This window comes from Pelodiscus sinensis, chromosome 4 (genome assembly GCF_049634645.1).
Source record: "Pelodiscus sinensis isolate JC-2024 chromosome 4, ASM4963464v1, whole genome shotgun sequence".
NCBI classification, from domain to species: Eukaryota; Metazoa; Chordata; order Testudines; family Trionychidae; genus Pelodiscus; species Pelodiscus sinensis.
In genome coordinates this window covers 6,558,592-6,579,175 of record NC_134714.1, presented here as the reverse complement: position 1 = coordinate 6,579,175, position 20,584 = coordinate 6,558,592, and the positions used below count along the sequence as shown (strand labels likewise).

The window sequence follows — 20,584 nt, the reverse complement described above, 5'->3', positions numbered from 1 at the left end:
AGGCGAGATGGACCTTTGGTCTGACCCAGTGTGGCCGTTCTTATGTAAATCATGTAAAATCCTGATGCAGATTGACAAGACAGACATCTGATTTGGAGGGGCCTCTTCAGAACGGGGCCCTCCTGGAGTGAGCCCTCGTTAAGAGAATCCCAAATCCCTGAGTCACTCCAGGCCGGATCGTTGGCTCTTGACCATATTGCTAGCGAAGCTGAATGGGTGACTATGTTCTGAAACTCTCCATGGGTGAGGGATTTGAGAGAGGTGGAGGAAGGAGGCGTTGATCTTGGACCTCTTTCCATTGGAAACTGGCCAACGTCTCTCAAACCTTGTTCGTCATCTTCGTGTCCAGCCTTTGAGTTAAAATGTCTTGAAGATTAAATATGGCCTAGATAAAATATTGCTTCCTTCGGAAGTTAGAACACCATGTCTTCTGTTTCTGTCTGCACGGACGTGGCTAACTGTGCAGCACCCGTGGCGAAAGGCTGTTCAGGAACTGCAGACAGCAAGTAATTCCATGCCTTGGTTTTATTCTCCCTACTTGTTGCAGAAAATCGGAGAGGACTATGTGAAAGATCTGAGTCAGCTGACAAAGCTGCATCAGTTTGTTAAGGACGACATCTTCATTCGGGAGGTTTCCAAGGTGAAACAGGTAAGAGACTGGGGATCTCTGGACGGGCTGGGGGTGGGCGTGAAATCGCTTGCGTGCGATAAGGTCTGTAACTGCTCCGCAGGAGAATAAAGTCAAGTTTGCTCAGTACTTGGAGAAGGAATACAGAGTGAAAATCAACCCTTCCTCCATGTTTGACGTGCAAGTGAAGAGAATCCACGAGTACAAGCGGCAGCTCATGAACTGTCTGCACGTCATCACCATGTACAACCGTAAGTCACTCGCCCTGCAGCTGTCTCTCTGAGGGAGACACTCTGACCTGGGCATGCGCTGACGGGCACTGAACCATGGCAACGCCTGGACGGGAAATGTTGGGTAACGTCCCATTTTCTTTTAGGCATAAAGAGAGACCCTACGAAGTCATTCGTGCCCAGGACGGTTATTATTGGAGGCAAAGTGAGTTGATCACACAGGCCTTTAAGGGCGGGGGGGGGGGTTGACGTGCTATCGGGGAGCACTTAAGGGATTTAGGGGCATAAAAGCCCCATTGCCTGCCCAGGGGAATTGCCCTCTTGGAAGAAACTACCTCTTGTGGTAACATCTGAAAGGCTTCAGCCAACTCAGAGCCCCACTGAACTTGGCAAAATACAACCCTAGACTAATTGACAATCCCTGCACTAGAGAGTTGAGAGTCGAAACGACGATGTAAGGGGTGGACGCCAGGAACAAGTGGGCAGGGGTGTGGAGAGGAAGAAGACAGTAAGAAATACAATAGCGTGTTCCAGCAAACTCGCCGGGTGAGCACGATGGCAGCCAACGTGCGAGCCAGTATTCTGAGCCTAGCGAGTCTTCATTCCGCCTTTGTGTGTCTCTCTCTCCAGGCTGCTCCGGGATATCACATGGCTAAAATGATCATCAAACTCATCACGTCGGTGGCTCACGTGGTGAACTATGACCCCATGGTTGGAAACAAGCTGAAAGTCATCTATCTGGAGAACTACCGCGTGTCGCTGGCTGAAAAGGGTAATGTGGGTCTAGGAGCAGTGGGAGAGGCTGCATGCCCAGTAGGGTTTGGAAGATGACGTAACGGCAGTACAGTAATACTGCTGTGTCATTTTAGATCAATCTTTCTAACTGGGTAAAGATTTTAAGATTGTTCTTCCCTATCTAAGGCTTGTAGGTTCTGCCTCTTCTGTATAAACCCACAAGCCAAAGCAGGGCTGGTAGAGTTAACAGCGGTTTCCTTTTTGGAGTGAGGGTATGTTCTTCCCCTTTGTCCCTGGGATTCACAAGCTACTGCTTAGTTGTCATGGCACAGGGCTGCTCGTTGTTTTTAAAGTTACAGAATAACACCGCGACCCCTCTGAGACCTTTCCCTTTTTGTGTGTTTAAAACAAAACCAGCTCCTCCCATGGCACTTACAACTGTCGTTTGTTTCTCATACCCGGGTCAACATTGCAGGAGAGAGTTGAATCTTCTACAGTCTTGAAAATTCCCTCTCCCTGCACGTCCCGGTAGGAAAAAACCAGCAATGCAAATAGCAAGAATCATTCTCCAAAACGCTGACGCTGCCCAGGAACTGCAGAGGAGAATGGTCTCTGTTCTAGTGTCCTTGGCTCAATGTGTGCTCTTGAGCTGGTAGATGTTTATGCCGATTTGGGGATGAAGCTACAGCTTCGAAGGCCTTGATCTTGTGAGTGGGTCTGTGCAGACTTCTGGATGGATTGGGCCTTGTATCCACACTCAACCTGTTGTAGGATCAGGAGCCTAAGTCTGAAACCCTGTATCCTGAAGGACGGATTTAAAATGTTTCCATCTTGACTGGGATGCGGCCACAGGCTAGCATGTCCTGCCAGGGCCTTTCTGGGGCCATGTAGTCTACAGCAAACTCTTAGATCCGTGTAAATCCCGGGAACCAGAAGCCTAACACACGGGTTGTTGGACTTTTTTTTCCTCATGACCCAGTTGAAGAAACTTGTCGATGCCGCGACCCAATGTCATTTGATTAGACTAGAGTGTGGGCTCCGGGATGGGGTGGCGGGTGAGAGCTTTGGGCTGTAGGAGGAGGGGCTCTGGCTTTGGGAACAGGTCAGGGCTGGGACAGGAGGGGGCTTCCCTTGAGCAGCTCCCGATCAGCGGTGCAGCAGGGGCGCTAAGGCAGCTTCCTGCCTCTCCTGGCACCGCAGCCCAGGCTGCCCCCTAGAAGCAGCCGGCAGCAGCCAGCCAAATAGGAGGGTAGAGCTAGTGCTCAGGGCAGGGGCAGTGTGCAGAGCCCTGTGCACTCTTTTCCCCTTCTCCTCCTCCCCTCCACTTCTGGGGCGCAGCACAGCCTGCGGGGCCAGGACGGGCAGGGAGCTGCCTTAGCCCCCCCACTGCTCACCTGACCCCCTGCAGAAGCGAGCCCCCGGGCCCGACATTCCACCACCCAGTCCTGGGTCTCGACCCAGCATCTGAGAACCGCTGCCCTATGTCACGCCGATCAACTCGTCTTTCAGAGGATGCGGCTCTTAAGCCGGGCCGTGGCGCCAAGGACGGAGTCACAGCAAGACTTGAAGTGGACTCCGATGGCCTTGGGAACAAAGCCCGGCATTGAGAACGTCTTGGTGCGTTTTGTTGGCAGTGATTCCGGCCACGGACTTGTCCGAGCAGATCTCCACAGCAGGCACGGAAGCGTCGGGGACGGGGAACATGAAATTCATGCTGAACGGAGCCCTGACCATCGGGACCATGGACGGAGCCAACGTGGAGATGGCAGAGGAGGCGGGGGAAGAGAACTTGTTCATCTTCGGCATGAGGGTCCAGGACGTCGCCGAGCTGGACAAGAAAGGGTGAGGCTCTCGTAGAGCGCGAGAGAGCTGTGAGGGAGGAGGGAAAGCCATCGCCGGCCCTGTGCGCTGGGCCTTTAGCAGAGGAGGCCTTGGATCATGCTGTTTGCTGACCGCGCCGTAGCTTGGCTCTTCCCAGCAGCAGTCGGTCCAGTAAAAGGTGTTGCCTCTCCCACTTGGTCTCTCTAATATCCTGGGCCCAAGACAGCTGCTGTAACTCTGAGCCTCCCCGTTGCATGTTCAGACTGCCACTTGGCTCAGTAGCCAGTCGCTTTCCAAGGGTAGCTCTAAAGAATCCTAGAACTGGAAGGTCAAACCCAGTCCCCTACCCTCACGGCAGGACCAAGCACTGTCTAGATCATCCCTGACAGGCGTCTGTCCAACCTGCTCTTAAATATCCCCAGAGATGAGATTCCACAACCTCCATAGGCAATTTATCCCAGTGTTTAATCACCCCGACAAGAAGTTTTTCCTAATGTCCAACCTAAACCTCCCTTGCTGCAATGTAAGCCCATTGTTGCTTATCGTATCCTCAGGAGTTAAGGAGAATAATTTTCCTCCCTTCTCCTTGTAACCTTTTAAGAACTTGATAACTGTCATGTCTCCTCTTAATTGTCTCTTTTCCAGACTAAACAAACCCAATTCTTTCGGTCTTCCCTCACAGCTCATGTTTTCTAGACCTTTGATCATTTTTTTCTCTTCTCTGGACTCTTTCCAGTTTGTCCACATCTTTCCTGAAATGTGATGCCCAGAACTGGACACACGACTCCAGCTGAGGCCTAATCAGCATGGAGTAGAGCAGAAGAAGGACTTCTCGTGTCTCTTAAACATTCCTGCTAATACAGCCCATAAAACTTTCCTTTTTTTTTTTCCCCAGCAGTGTTATACTGACTCGTATTAACCCACTATGATCCCTAGCTCCCTTTCTGCAGGACTCCTTCCTAGACGGTCACTTCCCATTCTGTGTGTGTGCAGCTGAATGTTCCTTCCTAAGGGAAGCACTTTGCATTTCTCCTTGTTGAATTTCATCCTACTTACCTCAGGTCATTTCTTCAGTTTGCCTAGAACTTTTTAAATTTTCATCTTATCCTACACAGCCCTGGCAACCCCCTCCCCCCCCAAGCTTGGTATCATCTGCAAACTTTACACAGCCCTGGCAACTCCCCCCCTCTCCTTCCCTCCCCCAAGCTTGGTATCATCTGCAAACTTTACAAGTGTGCTCTCTCTTAAGGAAGTGAATGACTAGTCAGCTATCCAATAAGCAAACACCTATTGGATAATCGAGAGGCTAGTCGAGTCGCTTCCCACCCCCTGCTGCCTCTCTCGGAAAGACAGCAGGGGAGGGGGCAGTTCCCCAGCTGGTGTGGGCTGCATGTGGCATTTCAAAGCGGCAGCACTGCATGGAGCCCGGGGTCAACTGGGGACTCCCCCTGTGTCCCCAGCTGACCCCGGGTTCCATGCGGCGCTGCTGTTTTGAAACGCCATGGGGAGCACGGAGCCGGTCCCCCGCTGTCCCCATGCTCCCTGCAGTGCTTTCGCCTTGGAAGTGGCTGTTTGCTACACTTTAAAGGCACCTCTGCCTTTGTCGACTAATCGAATAGTCGATGCAAATTGCATCCACAATTCGATTAGCCAAATCGGAATTTTACACCCCTGCTCTCACTGTCCCATTATTTAAATCACCAGTGAAAATACTGAACAGAAGGACCCAGAACTGATCCCCCGCAGAACCCCAGTTCCTACACCTCTCCAGCATGACTGTGAACCATCGATCACTGTTTTCGCTGCGAACAGTTATCCAGCCAGTCATGCACCTACCTTATAGTAGCTCCAGCTACGTTGTATTTCCCTAGTTTGTTAATGAGAAGGTCGTGCGAGACTGTACCGTACTCCTTACGACCGTCTAGCTGTACCACCTCCCCCACTTCCCTCCTATCCACACGACTGGTCAGAAATCTCAGATTGGTATGACATGATTTGTTCCATAAAATCCGTCCTGGCTGTTACTTGTCACCTTTATTTTCTCGCTGTTTGCAAATGGATTCCTTAATTATTTGCTCCATTCTCTCTCCTGGTACAGAAGCTAAACTGACTCCTCTGTAATTCCATAGGTTGTCCTTCCTTCCCTTTTGTAGATGGGCACTAGACTGGCCCTTTTCCAGCTTTCTGGAATCTCTCCTGTCTTCTGGGACTCTTCAGAAATAATGCTGATGACTCAGATCTCCTCAGTCAGCTCCTGGAATTTTCTAAGATGCGTTTCCTCAGGTCATGGTGACTTGACATTTAGGGGTGTTGCTGTAATTCAGCCTAGAGTCCTGGGTTTACCTGGGCAAGGAACGAAGTCATTAGGACAGGGCTGGGCAAGATATGGGCTAGGGCTTGCCCCATCCCAATGGGTCCCTATGGCACGGAGCCGCCCCACGGCGCTGTAAGCCTCACCTGGCCCCCGGAGCAGAGAGCCACAGGGAGCAATCAGCTGCTTTGAGCAGTCTGGGGCCTCTGGCAGGCAGGGAGCCTGCCTCAGAGTCCTGCAGGGCTGCTGGCTGGGAGCCCCCTAGGTAAGCACCTCCCGCCCAGAGCCTGCTTGAACCCTAACTGTGCCCCAGGTCACCATCCAAATCCTCTGCACCCTCCTCCTCCAGGTCGCAACTCTCTCCAAGGCCCTAGACCCCCCCCACCCCCCACAACTCTCCCCCTACTCCTGCACCCCAATCCCCGCCCCTTGATCACAACCCCCTCCTGTACCCAAACGACCCCACACACTCTCCTGCACCCCTGTCCCCTACCCCACGCTCCATCCCAGCCCCCCCACAGAAAAGTGCGGCCCTTGACCACCTACCAAAATCCTGGAGTGGCCCCCAATCAGAAATTCTTGCCCACCCCCCGTTAAGAAGTGGTCTGGATGCCATGCAAGTGGAAAGAGTTTGTTAAAGCAGCGTTGGGGAACCTTTTTTTGGTCAGGGGCCACTGACCCACAGAAAAATCAGTTTGGGGGTCGCACACAAGAAGCCCCCTCCCCCCAAAAAAACCCAACCAGTCCCCTCACTGACACAGGAGAAGGACCCTCCCCACATTCCCCCCCGCACACCAGAGTCTAGGCAGGCCCAGGCTAGTAGATGGTGTGCGCTGGGCTGCCCAATGCAGGGGGTGCCCTGAGCCTCGGGGGCCGGATTCAGACAAGCTGGGGGGCCACATCCGGCCCCTGGGCCTTAGGTTCCCCAGCCCTGCGCTAAAGGGTTGTTGCATCACAGGGATGAACCAGTAGAGGGCTCCAGAGCACTTGACTAGTGAATTAACATTGGCCGTAGGGCTCTGCCGTGTCGCATCGTTAGACCCGACAGACCGTTAAACGTGGTCCCTCCCTCCGCACGCCAGGTACAGCGCCCAGGAGTACTACGACAAGCTGCCCGAGCTCAAACAGGCCATGGATCAGATCCGAAGCGGCTTCTTCTCTCCACAACAGCCCGACCTCTTCAAAGACTTGAGCAACATGCTGTTCCACCACGACCGGTAGGGGTCCCGGCGCGGCGGTCTCCGCTTTGGGGTCAAAATACCTGCCTTCCCAGGCGCCCGGTGCAGAGCCCAGCAAGCTCCCCGGAGCTCGTCACCCTTCCCAGGGCGCGTGGCGATGTCCGGAGGGGGCTTGAGGCGCTGTGGTCCAGCCCCTCCATGGCACTTAGCTGTTGGCCGCCGTGTCTTTAGCCAGAGCTCTTTGGAGCCCAGATGTGCAGAGCGCTGGCTGCTCCTTCCTCCTCCCCCCGAGGTGTCTGTATTTGAGAGCTAGAGTGATGGAAAGCAGGTTTGGGCCCTTTTGGCGGGGAGGGGAGGCTCTTTACAGCTCTATTGCTTTGGAACTCGCTGGCCTTGATTTCAGCAGATTCTTGTATTCCGATTGGGGAATATAAAACCGCTACAGTTGGGCACAAATGTACCCAGAGGTGGCTGTTCCTGAGCTGTGAGGATTCCCCAGAGCCTTTTTGAATGGTACAGCCAGTTTCCCCTGGATCTGAGCAGTAACCAGAAAGGATGTTTGACAATTAACCAGTAAGCCTCCCCTGCTACCAGTTAGGGTGATCAGGTGAGAGCTGGGGCCCGCTGTGGGTGGGGGACACTCCAGAGCAGCCCCCGCCTGTGGTCCTCCCCCACCCAAACCCGTTTAATCGGTTAACTGGTTAAACTTAACATTTAACGGGTCAGCTAATTACCTGGGATTTTACATCCTAGTAACCGGCATGTCGCGTGCTTGCTCTTTCCCTATTTCAGACCAGGAGGGTGGGTGCTTGGCCTGAAAGCTGCGTGTGACAGAGGATGCTGTACCTACCATGTAGTGCAAGCTGCAGGTGCTATGGGAATACACGATATTGGTTTCCATGACAGCTTGTCTCCCTTGAACGTCTTTGTCACGGTCTTGGATGCTCTGTATCTCTTTGCACTGACACCTGGATACAGGCGAGGGTGGGGGGTTGGTTCTAGGCAGGGGCAATCTAAAAACTGCCGTGTTTGGTGAAGGATTTCCCCTTGTTTCCGTTTCAGTTCTAAGCAGAGCAGCCGAATGACCAATATCAAACAGAAAACTCAACTGCTCAGCTGTCACCCAGCTCTTGGCAACGTCTGTCGAGCAGGGGAGTGACTTGCTCTTTCTTTTGCTCCAATAGGTTTAAAGTGTTTGCAGATTATGAGGCTTATGTCAAATGCCAAGACAAAGTCAGCCAGCTGTTTATGGTAAGAATGGGGCCGGGAACAAGACAAGCTGGGCTGGATTAACACATGCTGACACACTAAGCCATCTCAAGTTTGAGAGGCCCCTTAGCATTCCCCAAAACGTGTATTCTTCTAACAGAAAGGACAATGAAAATAGAAATAATACATTTTTATAGTTGTGTATATACCGGCACATAGGCAAGGATGTAGCTAAAAACTACTAATTTTTTGTGTGTTTAGGGGCCCCTCATAAACTGAGGCCCTCAACTACAGCTTACTTAAGCCAGGTCTACACTATACCCGGCAGCTCAGCTTAAGGTACCCAACTCTGGCTACACAGCATCCATAGCTGGAGTCGGCTTCCATTAAGCCAAGCCTGGTGGAATCCCCATATCAGGAGGCTAGTGGAAGCAAATGCTCCCTTCTGCTTTCCTTACTCCTCACAAGAGCAGGAGTACTAGCCACTGACGCAGAAGTCCTCTGAGTTTGATTTAGCGAGTCTTAACTAGACCTGCTAATCAAACTCTGGAAGAGCAATTGCAGTAGCAGTGCTCTTCCATTCAGTATAAACAAGGCCTTAGCTTGTTCATAAATCCAGCACTGTCTGGGTTAAGGATCCAAAGGGGTCTGTAGGGAACTTATTCCCTGATGCAAGTTAGAGCATCTCGAAAGCCGCTCTTCACTTGTGCTGAGGTTACTGGGTTGGTCTGGTAAATCCCCTGCTGGGACCCACTGTCTCTACTGGTTTAGGTGAAGTGGCTCTAGCCCACTGCATCTACTGGTCGTGACTTAATCGTTACTTGACTATAACGGTGCATTGGTCTCTGAGACCCACGACTCAGATTCTTTAGTGCTTACCTGATGGTAGTGACCTGTCACACCACTAGCTGGGAGAGCAAGAAACTCTCCCTTGGCTGGAGGCTGCTGGGGGATGCAGCTGTTCTGTGAGCTGCTCACTGGTATCTCCCCTAGCAAGCTTGTATCAGAGCTATTCAGAAACAGCGCTTCCAAAAGGGGCATTAACTCTGCTCGGGATCAGCTGCTCCGTTTTCAAAGCTCTTGTAGGTACCAATACAACAGAGACCTGAAAGTGTCTGTACTGGGACCGGGTCACACACGAAGCCAGCTAACCCTCTCCTAGCTGCTGCTTCCCCCCCCCCCCCCACAGTCTTCCAACTTGCCCTCCCTCAAACATCAGACCCTCTCTTGGGTCCTATAGTAATGTTGCCATTCCCGGCAGGGCAGTCTCCCTAGAGTCCTAGATACGCATTTACCAGTCTTTTTAGGAACTCAGTAGAACAGGTACGGTGCGAGTCCTTGCCAAGCATACTCGCAGGAACAGTGTCTCTGCCTTCAAGTTCTGTGATCGGCTCAATTTAATTTACAGAATGCTAAAGAGTGGACCAAAATGGTTATTAGAAACATCGCGGCCTCGGGGAAGTTCTCCAGTGACCGGACCATTAAGGAATATGCCCGGGACATCTGGAATGTGGAGCCTTCTGACCTGAAGATTCCTCCCCCAAACCAACCCAGGGATGTGGCCGATGACAAGACACCCAACGATGCCACTGAAAAGCTGAAGATGTAGTTCCGAGATGTTGCAGCGGAAGCTGTCCCTAGTACGGATGGGGTGTAACATAGATGCATTCCCATCACTCGTCAGCAGCGATTTGTATCGGCTTTCCCAAGAACTTGAGTCTCCAGAACACAGTGTTAGAATACAAACGGCTTGCTTTAGGTGCTGGAATAAAAGTGCCAATTGAAATATCTAGTGCACTCGATGCAGTTCACTGAAGCCTACAAACAGAAGCTAGGGCTGCTTGTGTGGACTCACCCATGATATTTTCCTGTATCTGTCCATGTTAGATGTTACTTAAAGCGGGGGGGGGAGGGGTTGGAGCCAGACCTGACAAACCTTAAATATTTAGGGCTGTTCAGCCAGTGATCAATTGTTCGATGGACATGAACAAGGAGAAATAGGCTTCAGCTGGAGCAAGGGTGATTTAGTTTCAGTATTAGGAAATACTAACCTAAACCACCCTGGTTGCAATGTAAGCCCATTACTACTTGTTCTGCTTTCGCTGGGCCCCGTGCATTGCTCCTCCAGCAGCCCGTACCAGTTCCCTTTCTGATCCGAATCCATTTCATGGTGCGTGATGCAGCAGCTACCAGCATGGGCACCCTAGCTTCCTTGTGCAAACACTGCCCCGTAGGGCTTAGCTATCCCAAGGCGGGCTGCAGTTCAATTCTTCTCCATGCCACTTGAAGCCCTGACCTAGTAGATCATGTAATTGGGAGTTTCAGAGATGCCCTGTCCTGCAGATAGAGCCCTGGGTAAATTTGTCATTTCAAAAAAAGCTTAGCACTTAAGAGCTGCACTAAGGCTTTGTCTATAGTTAACATTTTAATGTGCTGCCACAGTTGTGCTTTTAAGGAAAAGGGGCCGCACCAGGCAGCCCTCTCTGTAAACCATCTCGCCGAGAGGAGGCGCCAAGAGGCTCCCAGTGCTGTAGCCTGAGGCACACTGGTGCTTTACAGCACTGGAACGTGATGCGCTCGGAGAGGTGTCTTTTCACACTTGTAAAGTGCCAGTGTAGATGTGGCTGTAATCCAAGAACGCTTAATGTGTCACCTGAATTGTTTACCCTTCCTGCGTACGGCTGCGGGGGGAGAGCTATACAGCCACGCGCTGGGTATGCCTGCTCTAGCATAGTCAAGCCGCTTTCTGATAAAATCAAGTAACTGAAATCAATGGTGGTGTTGTGGCTTTATTGAAAGTCTCTGCCAGGGCATCGCTTCGGTCTGTGGCGCAGGTAGCATCCCCTGGAGTAGGTGTTATCACTTGAACTTCTTCAGGAAGTCTCTGCAACAAAAGAAGTGTAACACTAAACTCTCCCACTTCACTGGTAGCTAATGGCTGAGTGTTTCATTTGTCTCTTCCCCAGACAGAAGGTAAGGCTACGTCTTGACTACAAAGAAAAGTCAAAGACACACATTGCAAACGGCAACTTGTGTATCGTTTGAAAGAAAAGCAGAAAAAGGTTTTTCTGAAACTTGATGCATCTTCACAGCACCAGATTTTGGAAAAATCTTTTGAGCTTTCCCCCCTTCCTCACAATGAGGTGTACACTGAAGGAGAGAACGCATCTGCTTTTCTGGAAAAGCAGATACATCTCTTGGCTGTGACACTGCTTTTCTGGGATACTGCCTCTGGTATCCTGGAAAAATTGCTGCAGTCTAGACATAGCCTGAGTCAGAACAGACTAGATAAACTTGATCCAGTGGTGTATGGATCCAGGGCTTGTTCTTCAGATCCCATAATGACAGGGATCCTTAGCGTAGGCTGAGTGCTCCACTAATGGGAGGGTAATGGGATATCCTTCACGGTAGTGGCTGAGGCTTGTTAATGTGGTACAGCACAGCAGGTGGAGTGCTTCTGTAATGCTAACCTGTGAAGTGTTGCAAGAGCAGGGGATTACAGAATACAGCAGGGGTTCCCAAAGTAGTACACACACTGGGCATGGAGGTGTTGGCCATGGGGAAGGACTGTATTTATTGAATTAGAGGCCTTCCCCAGGAAGCTTGGAACCAGAATGTTTTATGAATTCCAATACCTATCCCACCTCCCCGAGAACATGGACACAGATGCTGAGGGACAGAATCCTCGTCTCATCTTGATACAGCACAGATTCAGGTGCCTGGTCGCTGCCCAGTCTGAATTTTATGTGCTGCACTGTGTATATAACACATGCCTGGGGGAATTCTGCAAGTCATTTGCCAATAAAAGACTAGTTATGAAGATTGCCTATCTCCTAGAACTGGCAGGGACCTTGAAAGGTCATCAAGTCCAGTCCCCTGCCTTCACAGTACCATCCCTGACAATTTTTTGCCCCAAATCCTTAAATGACCTCCACAAGGATTGAACTCACAACCCTGGGTTTAATGCTCAAACCACTGAGCTATCCCTTCCTCTCCCTCTATCTATTAAAAAAAATCATGCACCAGTGTATACACTCTCCATAAGACCATCATAGCAACAAAACAGCAGATGAAATTTGATAAATGCAAAATATTAGAAAGCAATTGCAACTCTGTATAAAATGGACAATTAGCTATCACGTGAGTGATTTTGGGAGTCACTGGGTAGTTCTCTGAAACCATCCACTCAATGTGTGGTGGCAGTCAAAGGCAAAAAGTGTTGGGAATCATTAAGAAAGGGCTATAGGATAAGACAGACTCCTATTGCCTCTCTTGAATATTGTGCGCTGATGTGGTTGGCTCAGAACAGATCTTAACATTGGGAAAGGAACAAAAAAGATTAGGAGAGGGCTACTCAGCATACAGCCCATGGTGCAGTTTAGATTTACACGTGGCCTCCACTAGGAACACACTCTACACAAGTCAATAGAATGGTCTTCTGTTGAGATGCATTTTAGTAGTTAAATTCCTGCACTATCATTGCTCATTAAAAGTGCTGTCGTATGGGTGGAAAACCATTGCCTTTTTATAAATAGCAGCACAGCTGACTTAAATGGGGCCTGTGTGTTGTGTAGCATTGCCATAGTTGTTTTCACAGTCAGGCATGATTACAAAGATTATTTGCAGCCATGCTTAAGGTACAGCCATTTTAACCATAGAGCTTTTTTGCATAAGAAATTCAAGAGGCCAGTATAGACAGGCAACATGCACAAGAACAGTTGCGCAAAAGAGCTTATTCCTGAGCAGGAGCATCAGAGTTCTTGCACAAGAAGCCCTGATTTCATACAGTAGAACTTGCACAGGAACACACGGCCAGTGTAGATAGGCAGCAAGTTTTTGCACAAGAGCGGCTGCTTTGGCGCAAAATCACGCCAGCGTAGACACAGCCAGCATGTGCTATGAGTATCATTCTGGCCCCTGGAGCTTCCAAAGTTGAGTAGCCTTGGATTAGGAGTTTGGAATGGCTACCACGAGGCAAATAAGACTGGGACTTCTCAGCTTGAAGAGAGACAACTAAGCCGGGCTAGGTTAGGTCTTAAAAAAAAAAAAATCTTGACTGGTGTGGAGAACTAGCAACCCCCAAGGAAATTAATGGGCAGTGAGTTTAAAACAGACAGCACTACTTCACACACTGCAGTGCCAACCTGTGGAACTCCCTGCCAGAGGATGTTGCAAAGTCCAAGACTAACAGGATTTAAAAAAAAAAAAAAAAAAGTAGATACGTTCACAGAGAATTGCTCCATCAGTGGTGATTTCCAGGATGGGCAGGGATGGTGGCCCTAGCCTCTGTGTCAGAAGCTGCAAATGGGCAAGAAGGGATGGATCACTTGAGTCCCTGTTCTGTTTATTCCCTCTGAGGCATCTGGCATTGGCCACTGTCAGCCAGGGTTCTGGGCTAGACAGACGGTTGATCTGACCCAATCTGGCCGTTCTTATGCCACTTGGAATTATTTTGGTAACTTATTTCAAAACACAAATACGCCTTGGACAGAATCCCCCACACGTAGAGAGTTAAGAAATCCCTGTGATAGCCCCATGCCTGTTTCTCTAGCCCCTCCCACTCCCCAGGGATGCAGAGGGACAAACACCAGCCTCGGCTAAGGAGTTCCCTGCACAAACCCTCTTTCCTTCCTTCCAGGCAGGTGGAGATTTGCAGCGGCCAAGAACCTCCCCCTACACTCTCATTATATTTGCAGCAGGATTCTGCCAGGTCTAGCAGCCCCTAGTGGTGGCCAGCAACACTGCAGCCTAGTCCACAGTGAAACAGGGACAGAGGCACAGGACTGGGAGGGGTTCGGTGCTTACCCAGGGAAGCCTGCGGTCTCTTCCTAGAGCGAGCAGAAGCTGCACAGGTGGAGAAGAGCAGCTGCCACCCCCTCCCCTCCCCAGCAGCCCATGGGGCACAGCCTCACGCCCTGCGACCGAGCAGGCAGCTCTAGGGCGAAGCTCAAAGCCCCGCCCCCCCTCCTTTGCTCATCTCTCCAAGGTGCCCGTGGGGGGCGGAGGAGAGCGTCTGTACCCTGTCTGCTGGTCTAAAGCTGCATTCCCCTTGCACCTCCACAGCCAGCTGCTGCGAGCGCAAGGGTGGGCAAAAGGGCCTTTGCGGCCCGGATCCCTGATGGGCCTGGGGGCGGGAGGAGCGCGCAACATTTTCTCCTCCCTCCCCCGAGGAGCACGCAGCACTTCAAAGTGCCGTACGCTCACGCAGGGCGGGGGCGGGGCAAAGGGGCTCCCCCAACCCCAGACCGATCATGGGGTGGAGGTGGGGCAGCCCTGAAGCATGCTGGCCCCGCCCCTTCCAGTTTAGGCCCCGCCCTTTCTGGGGCAGCCTGTGGCCACTTCAAAATTTATTGCCCACCCCTGGTAATAGTGCTAGCTGGGCACAGGCCTTGTGCCCTAAAGGGACCCACGCCCTTGAGCGAGCTGCACTGACCAGCCGGCAGGACTTACTTGACGATGTCAGGCAGCTCTGGGTGGGAACAGATGTTTTCGTGGGCGAAGCCCAGCTGCTCCGGAAAGGAAACAAGCCGGACCTGGTCTTTGTTCTCATAGGCGGCGAGCGCAATCTCGAAGAGCTGGGGGGGGGGGAGAAAAGAGGCCTCGTCGGGTCAGTCAGCGCCGTCCTTTCCCAACTGGCTCCCTCATGCCCCACTTGAAGTGGTTGGTGCCCCGCGACCCAACAGGATGTGACTGGCGTGAGGTCTCCGGCGTGCGGCGGCGGGGAGCCTCAGGCTGTAGGGGGGAGCTCCGCCTTTCTGGAGGGGCTTACCTGTGGCGCAGCAGGGGGGCTAAAGCAGCTTCCTGCCTCTCCTGGCACCGCAGACCAGGCTGCGCCACAGAGGGAGCCGGCGGCAGGTTCCCAGCTCACGGGAGTGCGGAGATAGTGCTCGGGGCGGAGGCAGCTCTGCCCCCCAGGAGCCGGGCCTGCTGGCACCCGCTTCAAGGGGGCAGCACAGACAGGCGGGAGCTGCCTTAGCCCCCCCACTGCTCACCTGACCCCCCTGCAGCCACGAGACCCAGCGCCCGACAGTCCACCCCCCAGTGCTGAGTCACAACCCGTCGTCAGAAAACCCCTGATTTAGAGTACAGCTGAATGGCTACAGCAGGTATGTACTTTACACGGCCCTGAACCCCAGGGCGAGGCTGTGAACCCCGTTTCACACACGGGCCTAGGAAAGCCATTGGCCAGGGCCAGTCTGTGGTTGTCTTAGGAACTAACTGAACGGGGGTGCACTGAATAAGTCCAGCGATGGGTCCACTAGCCCTGTCTTTCGGGCACCACAGCAGAGAGAAGGGGGGGGCCTAGGCAGCTAAGCTGCCCTTTCCCTGCTGTCTGGTTAACGGTGCTCCAGCCCTGCCTCCCGACTTGAGCGTGAGGCAGCTTAGCGCAGACCCCGGGGAGGCGGGAGTTCTGCTGGAGCGGCTCGTCAGCTAGTTCTGGGGTCGGCACAGCAGTCCCGGCTGCGGCAGGTCTTTCTAGGTGGGACTCAGCCGGACAAGGGGAATGTTTGGGATCTGAGGAAAGGGGAGAGACTAGAGTTTGAGTTAGTCAGACGGGGATTCAGGGACGGGCGTTGAAGAGGAGGGTGTAGCTCAGAGCGGTATGGGGGGCTGGTAGCAATGCCGTACGGCCAGGGCACTTACACCCAAGGGAGACACGGGGCTGTAGCATGGGAAGGGCTGTTTTCACCCCCAATAAAATCCCAGCTGCGTTGTGTAGCATTTTTCTGCACTGAGTCAATTCAACACAAAGGGAGTCAGGAGAGACGCTGCTGGTCTATAAGGAGTAATCTCACTGCGGCGGGTAACGGGGCCTGTTTGTAAAACGGTCTCAGACTCGCCTTTCCCCAACCTAGCCCGTCTACAGTGGCAGAGCTGGCTTGGACTACTCTGCACTAGTTAGGCCTCAGCTGGAGTACTGTGTCCAGTTCTGGGCGCCACATTTCAAGAAAGATGTGGAGAAATTGGAAAGGGTACAGAGAGGAGCGACAAGAATGATTAAAGGTTTAGAGAACATGACCTATGAAGCCAGGCTTCATGAACTGGGCTTGTTTAGTTTGGAAAAAAGAAGATTAAGGGGGGACATGATAGCGGTTTTCAAATACAGGCAGTCCCCGACTTACGCGGATCCGACTTACGAACGGGGCTTTCTCGCCCGTAAGCTGCTCCAGTGCCCCTGGTCTGCTGGAGACCATCTCCAGCAGACCAGGGGCACCGGGCAGGTTCCCGCGCTTCTGAGGCTTTGCCAGAGCAAAGCCTCAGAGGCTCTGCTCCCCGTGTCCCTGGTCTGCTGGGGGGGGGGGGGGGGCGCAGCTAGTGTGCTCCCCCCCCCCAGCGGACCAAGCTTTTGTTTTGGACTCTGGGGCAGAGCAGCTGGGGCGCTGCCGATTGGTCCTGCAGCGCCCGCTCTGGGCACTACTGGACCAACCCGGCAGCACCCCAGCTGCTCTGCCCCAGGTCCTGATTCAGCCACTGCTGGTCAGTTTCAGCAGCGGCTGAATCAGGACCCTGGGGCAGAGCAGATGGGGTGCTGCTAGGTTGGTCCAGTAGCACCCAGGAGCGGCGCTACTGGAGCAACCCAGCAGCACCCCAGCTGCTCTGCCCCAGGCGTCCCCAAGTCAGCTGCTGCTGAAACTGACCAGCGCTGACTACAGGAAGCCCCAGGCAGAGTTGCTCTGCCCCGGGCTTCCTGGAATCAGCTGCTGATCAGTTTCAGCAGCAGCTGACTTGGGGACGCCTGGGGTTCTTAAGTTGATTCTGTATGTAAGTCAGAACTGGCGGTCAGTTTCAGCAGTGTCTGAATCTGGACGCCAGTTCCGACTTACATACAGATTCAACTTAAGAACAAACCTACAGTCCCTATCTTGTACGTAACCCGGGGACTGCCTGTATCTAAAAGGGTGTCACAAGGAGGAAGGAGAAAATTTGTTCCTCTTGGTTTCTGAGGACAGGACAAGGAGTAATGGGCTTAAAGTGCAGCAGGGGAGGTTTAGATTGGACATTAGGAAAAAATTCCTAACTGTCAGGGTGGTCAAATATTGGAATAAATTGCCAAGGGAGGTGGTGGAATCTCCCTCTCTGGAGATATTTAAGAACAGGTTAGATAGACATCTGTCAGGGATGGTGTAGATGGAGCTTGGTCCTGCCTTGAGGGCGGGGGGCTGGACTCGATGACCTCTTGAGGTCCCTTCCAGTCCTATTATTCTATGATTCTATGAGGAGAAGAGTTACCTTTTGACCCAGGTGGGCGGGTAAGACGGGATCATCTTCCGCATGCAGAATCAAGAGGGGACTGGAGAGCACTTTAACACTGCGGGGGAAAACAGAGCACGTTGAAGCTGGTTCATTAGCCTGGTGCACAGTGTTAGGGCAGGGAGAGCGACCCCTCAAGCCAATATTCCTAACGAACTTTGCACCTAAGTGCCGTACAGTTTAGCTGGAGCGTGTACTGTTCAGAGAACGCCTTGGCTGTGTCTAGACTGGCCAGTTTGTACAGAAAATCAGCCGCTTTTCCGGAAAAACTTGCCAGCTGTCTACACTAGCCGCTTGAATTTCCGCAAAAGCACTGACTTCCTACTGTAAGAAATCAGTGCTTCTTGCAGAAATACTGTGCTGCTCCCGTTTGGGCAAAAGTCCCAAAACTTTTGCGCAAAAGAGCCAGTGTAGACAGCTCAGATTTGTTTTCCACAAAAAAGCCCAGATGGCGAAAATGGTGATCGGGGCTTTTTTGTGGAAAAGTGCGTCTAGATTGGCACAGACGCTTTTCCTCACAAAGTGCTTTTGCGGAAAAGCATCCGTGCCAATCTAGACGCTCTGTTTCAAAAATGCTTTTCACGGAAAACTTTTCCGTGAAAAGCATTTCCGGAAAATCATGCTAGTCTAGACGTAGCCCTTGTGTTTAAGACGGACCGGAGCAGAATGCTCCCAGTACAGATGTAAAATTTCAATTAATTGGCTAATTGAATAGTTGATAATTTCATGAGTCGATAAGGGGGCCTCCGCCCCAGGGCTGTTGCTACATTTCAAAGGCGAAAGCGCCGTGGGGAGCAGAAAGCCAGCGGTGGAAGAGAAGGGGCACTTCAGAGAGGCAGCAAGCGGGTGAGGGGACGTGACTAGTTGTTCACAACCCTAGCTACCAGCTGCACAAAGAGGGCCTTAGAAAGGTCTGATTTTTGGGACACTGCTGAGAATGGAAATACTCCCCACATACACATGCAGAAGCCCAGAAGGCATAAATACGGTCCTGTTGGCCCTAGTCTACACTAGGACTATTTCAAAATAACCCCTCTTAGGTCAAGCCCGTTATCTCAAGTGGGTCCCTTATACCGCCTCCTCCGGTGTCTTGCCAGGCAGGAGAAGGGGGCAGAACGCTAACCCACAACCAGCATTTTGAAATAAAGGGCCGTGGAATTCGAAATCTGGACTCCTGCTTTTCATCAGGAGTAACACTCCTTCCGAAACAGTTCGAAATAGCAGGACTGTGGATGCACGGGTGCCGCTATTTCGAAGTAACGATGCCCCAGAGTAATTTGAACTAATTATCCACCCACCCAGTGCTTCTTGGGGCTCTAAGTCTGAGGTAGCGCGTCCATGTTAGCAGAGCCTGCCTCGGAGTAACTGCAAGGCTCCCCGTAGCGAGGACACGCTAGTTCAATTTTGTTAAATCAGGAGTTAAGTTGAATTTACTAATTTTGAAACAGTTCCCTGGTATAGACCTGGCCTTGGAATACTGGATTTTACCCTCGAGCCACGGTGACGCTGCTTGTAGCAAACGCCAAACTTAAAATGGCCTAGCTTTGCCAGTTCCTCCTTCCCTCTTCAAGACTGTGCAGTGACTGGGTTGCTGAACGCTTTCTATGGGCATGGTGGGTTATAGGCTTGTGTGTGTGGCGGGGGGGGGAGAGACAGTCATCACTTGGTAGCATAAGGAAAAGTTATTTCCTTATTCCCACAATATAAGAACTAGGGGTCACCAAATGAAATTAATGGGCAGCAGGTTTAAAACCAACAAAAGGAAGTTTTTCTTCACTCAGCGCACAGTCAACCTGCGGAACTCCTCGCCAGAGGATGTGGTGAAGGCTAGGACTTTTAACAGGGCTCAAAAAAAGAGCTAGATGGATTAAGAAGGATCCGGCAAGGGTTAATTTGGAAAAGAGGCGATTGATGGCAGGACATGGGAGTGGCCTTCGAGTACTTGAAAGGCTGTGGTAGAAAGAGAGAGAAAAATTGATTCCCTTCCACAGAGGCCAGGGCAGGATAAAAAGCAAGGAGTTCCAACTACAGCACAGCCAGACCAAAGTGGGAGGGAATGGAGGAGGCACCTTACAGACTGAATTTTATTATGGCATCAGCTTACATGAGCGGCAACTCACTTGGTCAGAAGCTTAGGCCATAATAAAACTGCACCGCTAAACCGGCTGCGGGCCAAGCCTCGGGCAAAGCTTTGAGAACACGGGGGCAATGGAACGGATGCCTCGCCGTAGGCCCCGAAACGTGACTCACTTTTCGTCGCTGCGGAAATACATGTCTCCCAGGGCCATGGAGTCGAGGACGAGGTACTCGAACCCTGGGAACTGGCGGTAGATCTGTGGGAGAAAGCGGGAGCGATCGGCTTTGCCAGGTTTGTATTTATAACTCACGCGCTTTTAAGGCTTCATGCCAGAAAACTCACGTTACATGCTTTAGGGTCTGTCTTTTCCACACCTCCCAGGTGCTACTTCTTCCCACCCAAGTCTGGCTTCTTAGGCACGTCCGAGGGGGAGGGGTGGTTTCTCTCCTCCCCAGGGGCAGATGACCGTTTTGCGGGGCCCCGGGCAGCATAATTCCACGGGGCCCCCCTTTGCCACGGCGCATGCGCGGGGCTTTCTGAAGCGCGGGGCCCGGGGCGGCCGCCCCATTCGCCCTGCCCTATATCTGCCCCTGCTCCTCCCCCAGATTCACAGGCTGGTGTCAGGGGGTCACGCTGGACAGCTCCTACCCCCAATACTACTGAGGGTTGGGAGTCTCCTGCCATCCAGCTTCCATTTCTACTGTAACCGGAGTCCATGCAGAACGCGGGTTTGCACATGGTCTCTCCCACATTTTTAACAAGACACAACCCATCGCATTCCCAGCTAAACCCTCCGTGTCTTGTAACACGAGGGGGAGAGGGAGGGAATTTGGATGATTTCCTCCGTCCCCAAAGGGAACCCTAACACGTACTGATCCAGAGATACTAGTCAATACCGACCAGCCATTTCCCTGTACCTAAAGCTACCTGCTTTACGGTGGGTCTCACCAACGTCTGCCTTTTTAGCTAAATGATTAAGAGGGTCTCCTGAGATGGCTGCATTAAAGCCTCCATGTCATGTTCCCATTTTGGCCCCCCGGCCATGGCTTACAGTTTGCACCGAGGGACACAGTGTTAGGATGCTATGAAATATTGTATAACACCAGTAGGACAGCAGCCTTAGTGGGCGCGCGCACACACACG

At 52.1% G+C, this 20,584-nt stretch overlaps 2 protein-coding genes across 2 annotated transcripts in view; one reads left to right on the top strand and one right to left on the bottom strand.

Moving 5' to 3' along the window:
* The window catches only part of PYGL (glycogen phosphorylase L), a 42,378-nt gene extending 32,478 nt beyond the window's left edge, over positions 1-9,900 (top strand). The window contains exons 14-21 of the mRNA XM_075926180.1: positions 548-649; positions 732-879; positions 1,005-1,063; positions 1,489-1,630; positions 3,228-3,435; positions 6,808-6,942; positions 8,088-8,154; positions 9,521-9,900. Of these exons, the coding sequence (XP_075782295.1) occupies positions 548-649; positions 732-879; positions 1,005-1,063; positions 1,489-1,630; positions 3,228-3,435; positions 6,808-6,942; positions 8,088-8,154; positions 9,521-9,721 (1,062 nt within the window). The 3' untranslated portion in view covers positions 9,722-9,900. The remainder of the gene's footprint in view (positions 1-547; positions 650-731; positions 880-1,004; positions 1,064-1,488; positions 1,631-3,227; positions 3,436-6,807; positions 6,943-8,087; positions 8,155-9,520) is intronic.
* Positions 9,901-10,885: 985 nt separating this feature from the next.
* ABHD12B (abhydrolase domain containing 12B) overlaps positions 10,886-20,584 on the bottom strand; it is a 36,287-nt gene continuing 26,588 nt past the window's right edge. The window contains exons 10-13 of the mRNA XM_075926181.1: positions 19,615-19,697; positions 17,344-17,422; positions 14,563-14,687; positions 10,886-10,996 (exon numbers count right to left, since the gene is read on the bottom strand). Coding sequence (XP_075782296.1) covers positions 10,972-10,996; positions 14,563-14,687; positions 17,344-17,422; positions 19,615-19,697 — 312 coding nt within the window. The 3' untranslated portion in view covers positions 10,886-10,971. The remainder of the gene's footprint in view (positions 10,997-14,562; positions 14,688-17,343; positions 17,423-19,614; positions 19,698-20,584) is intronic.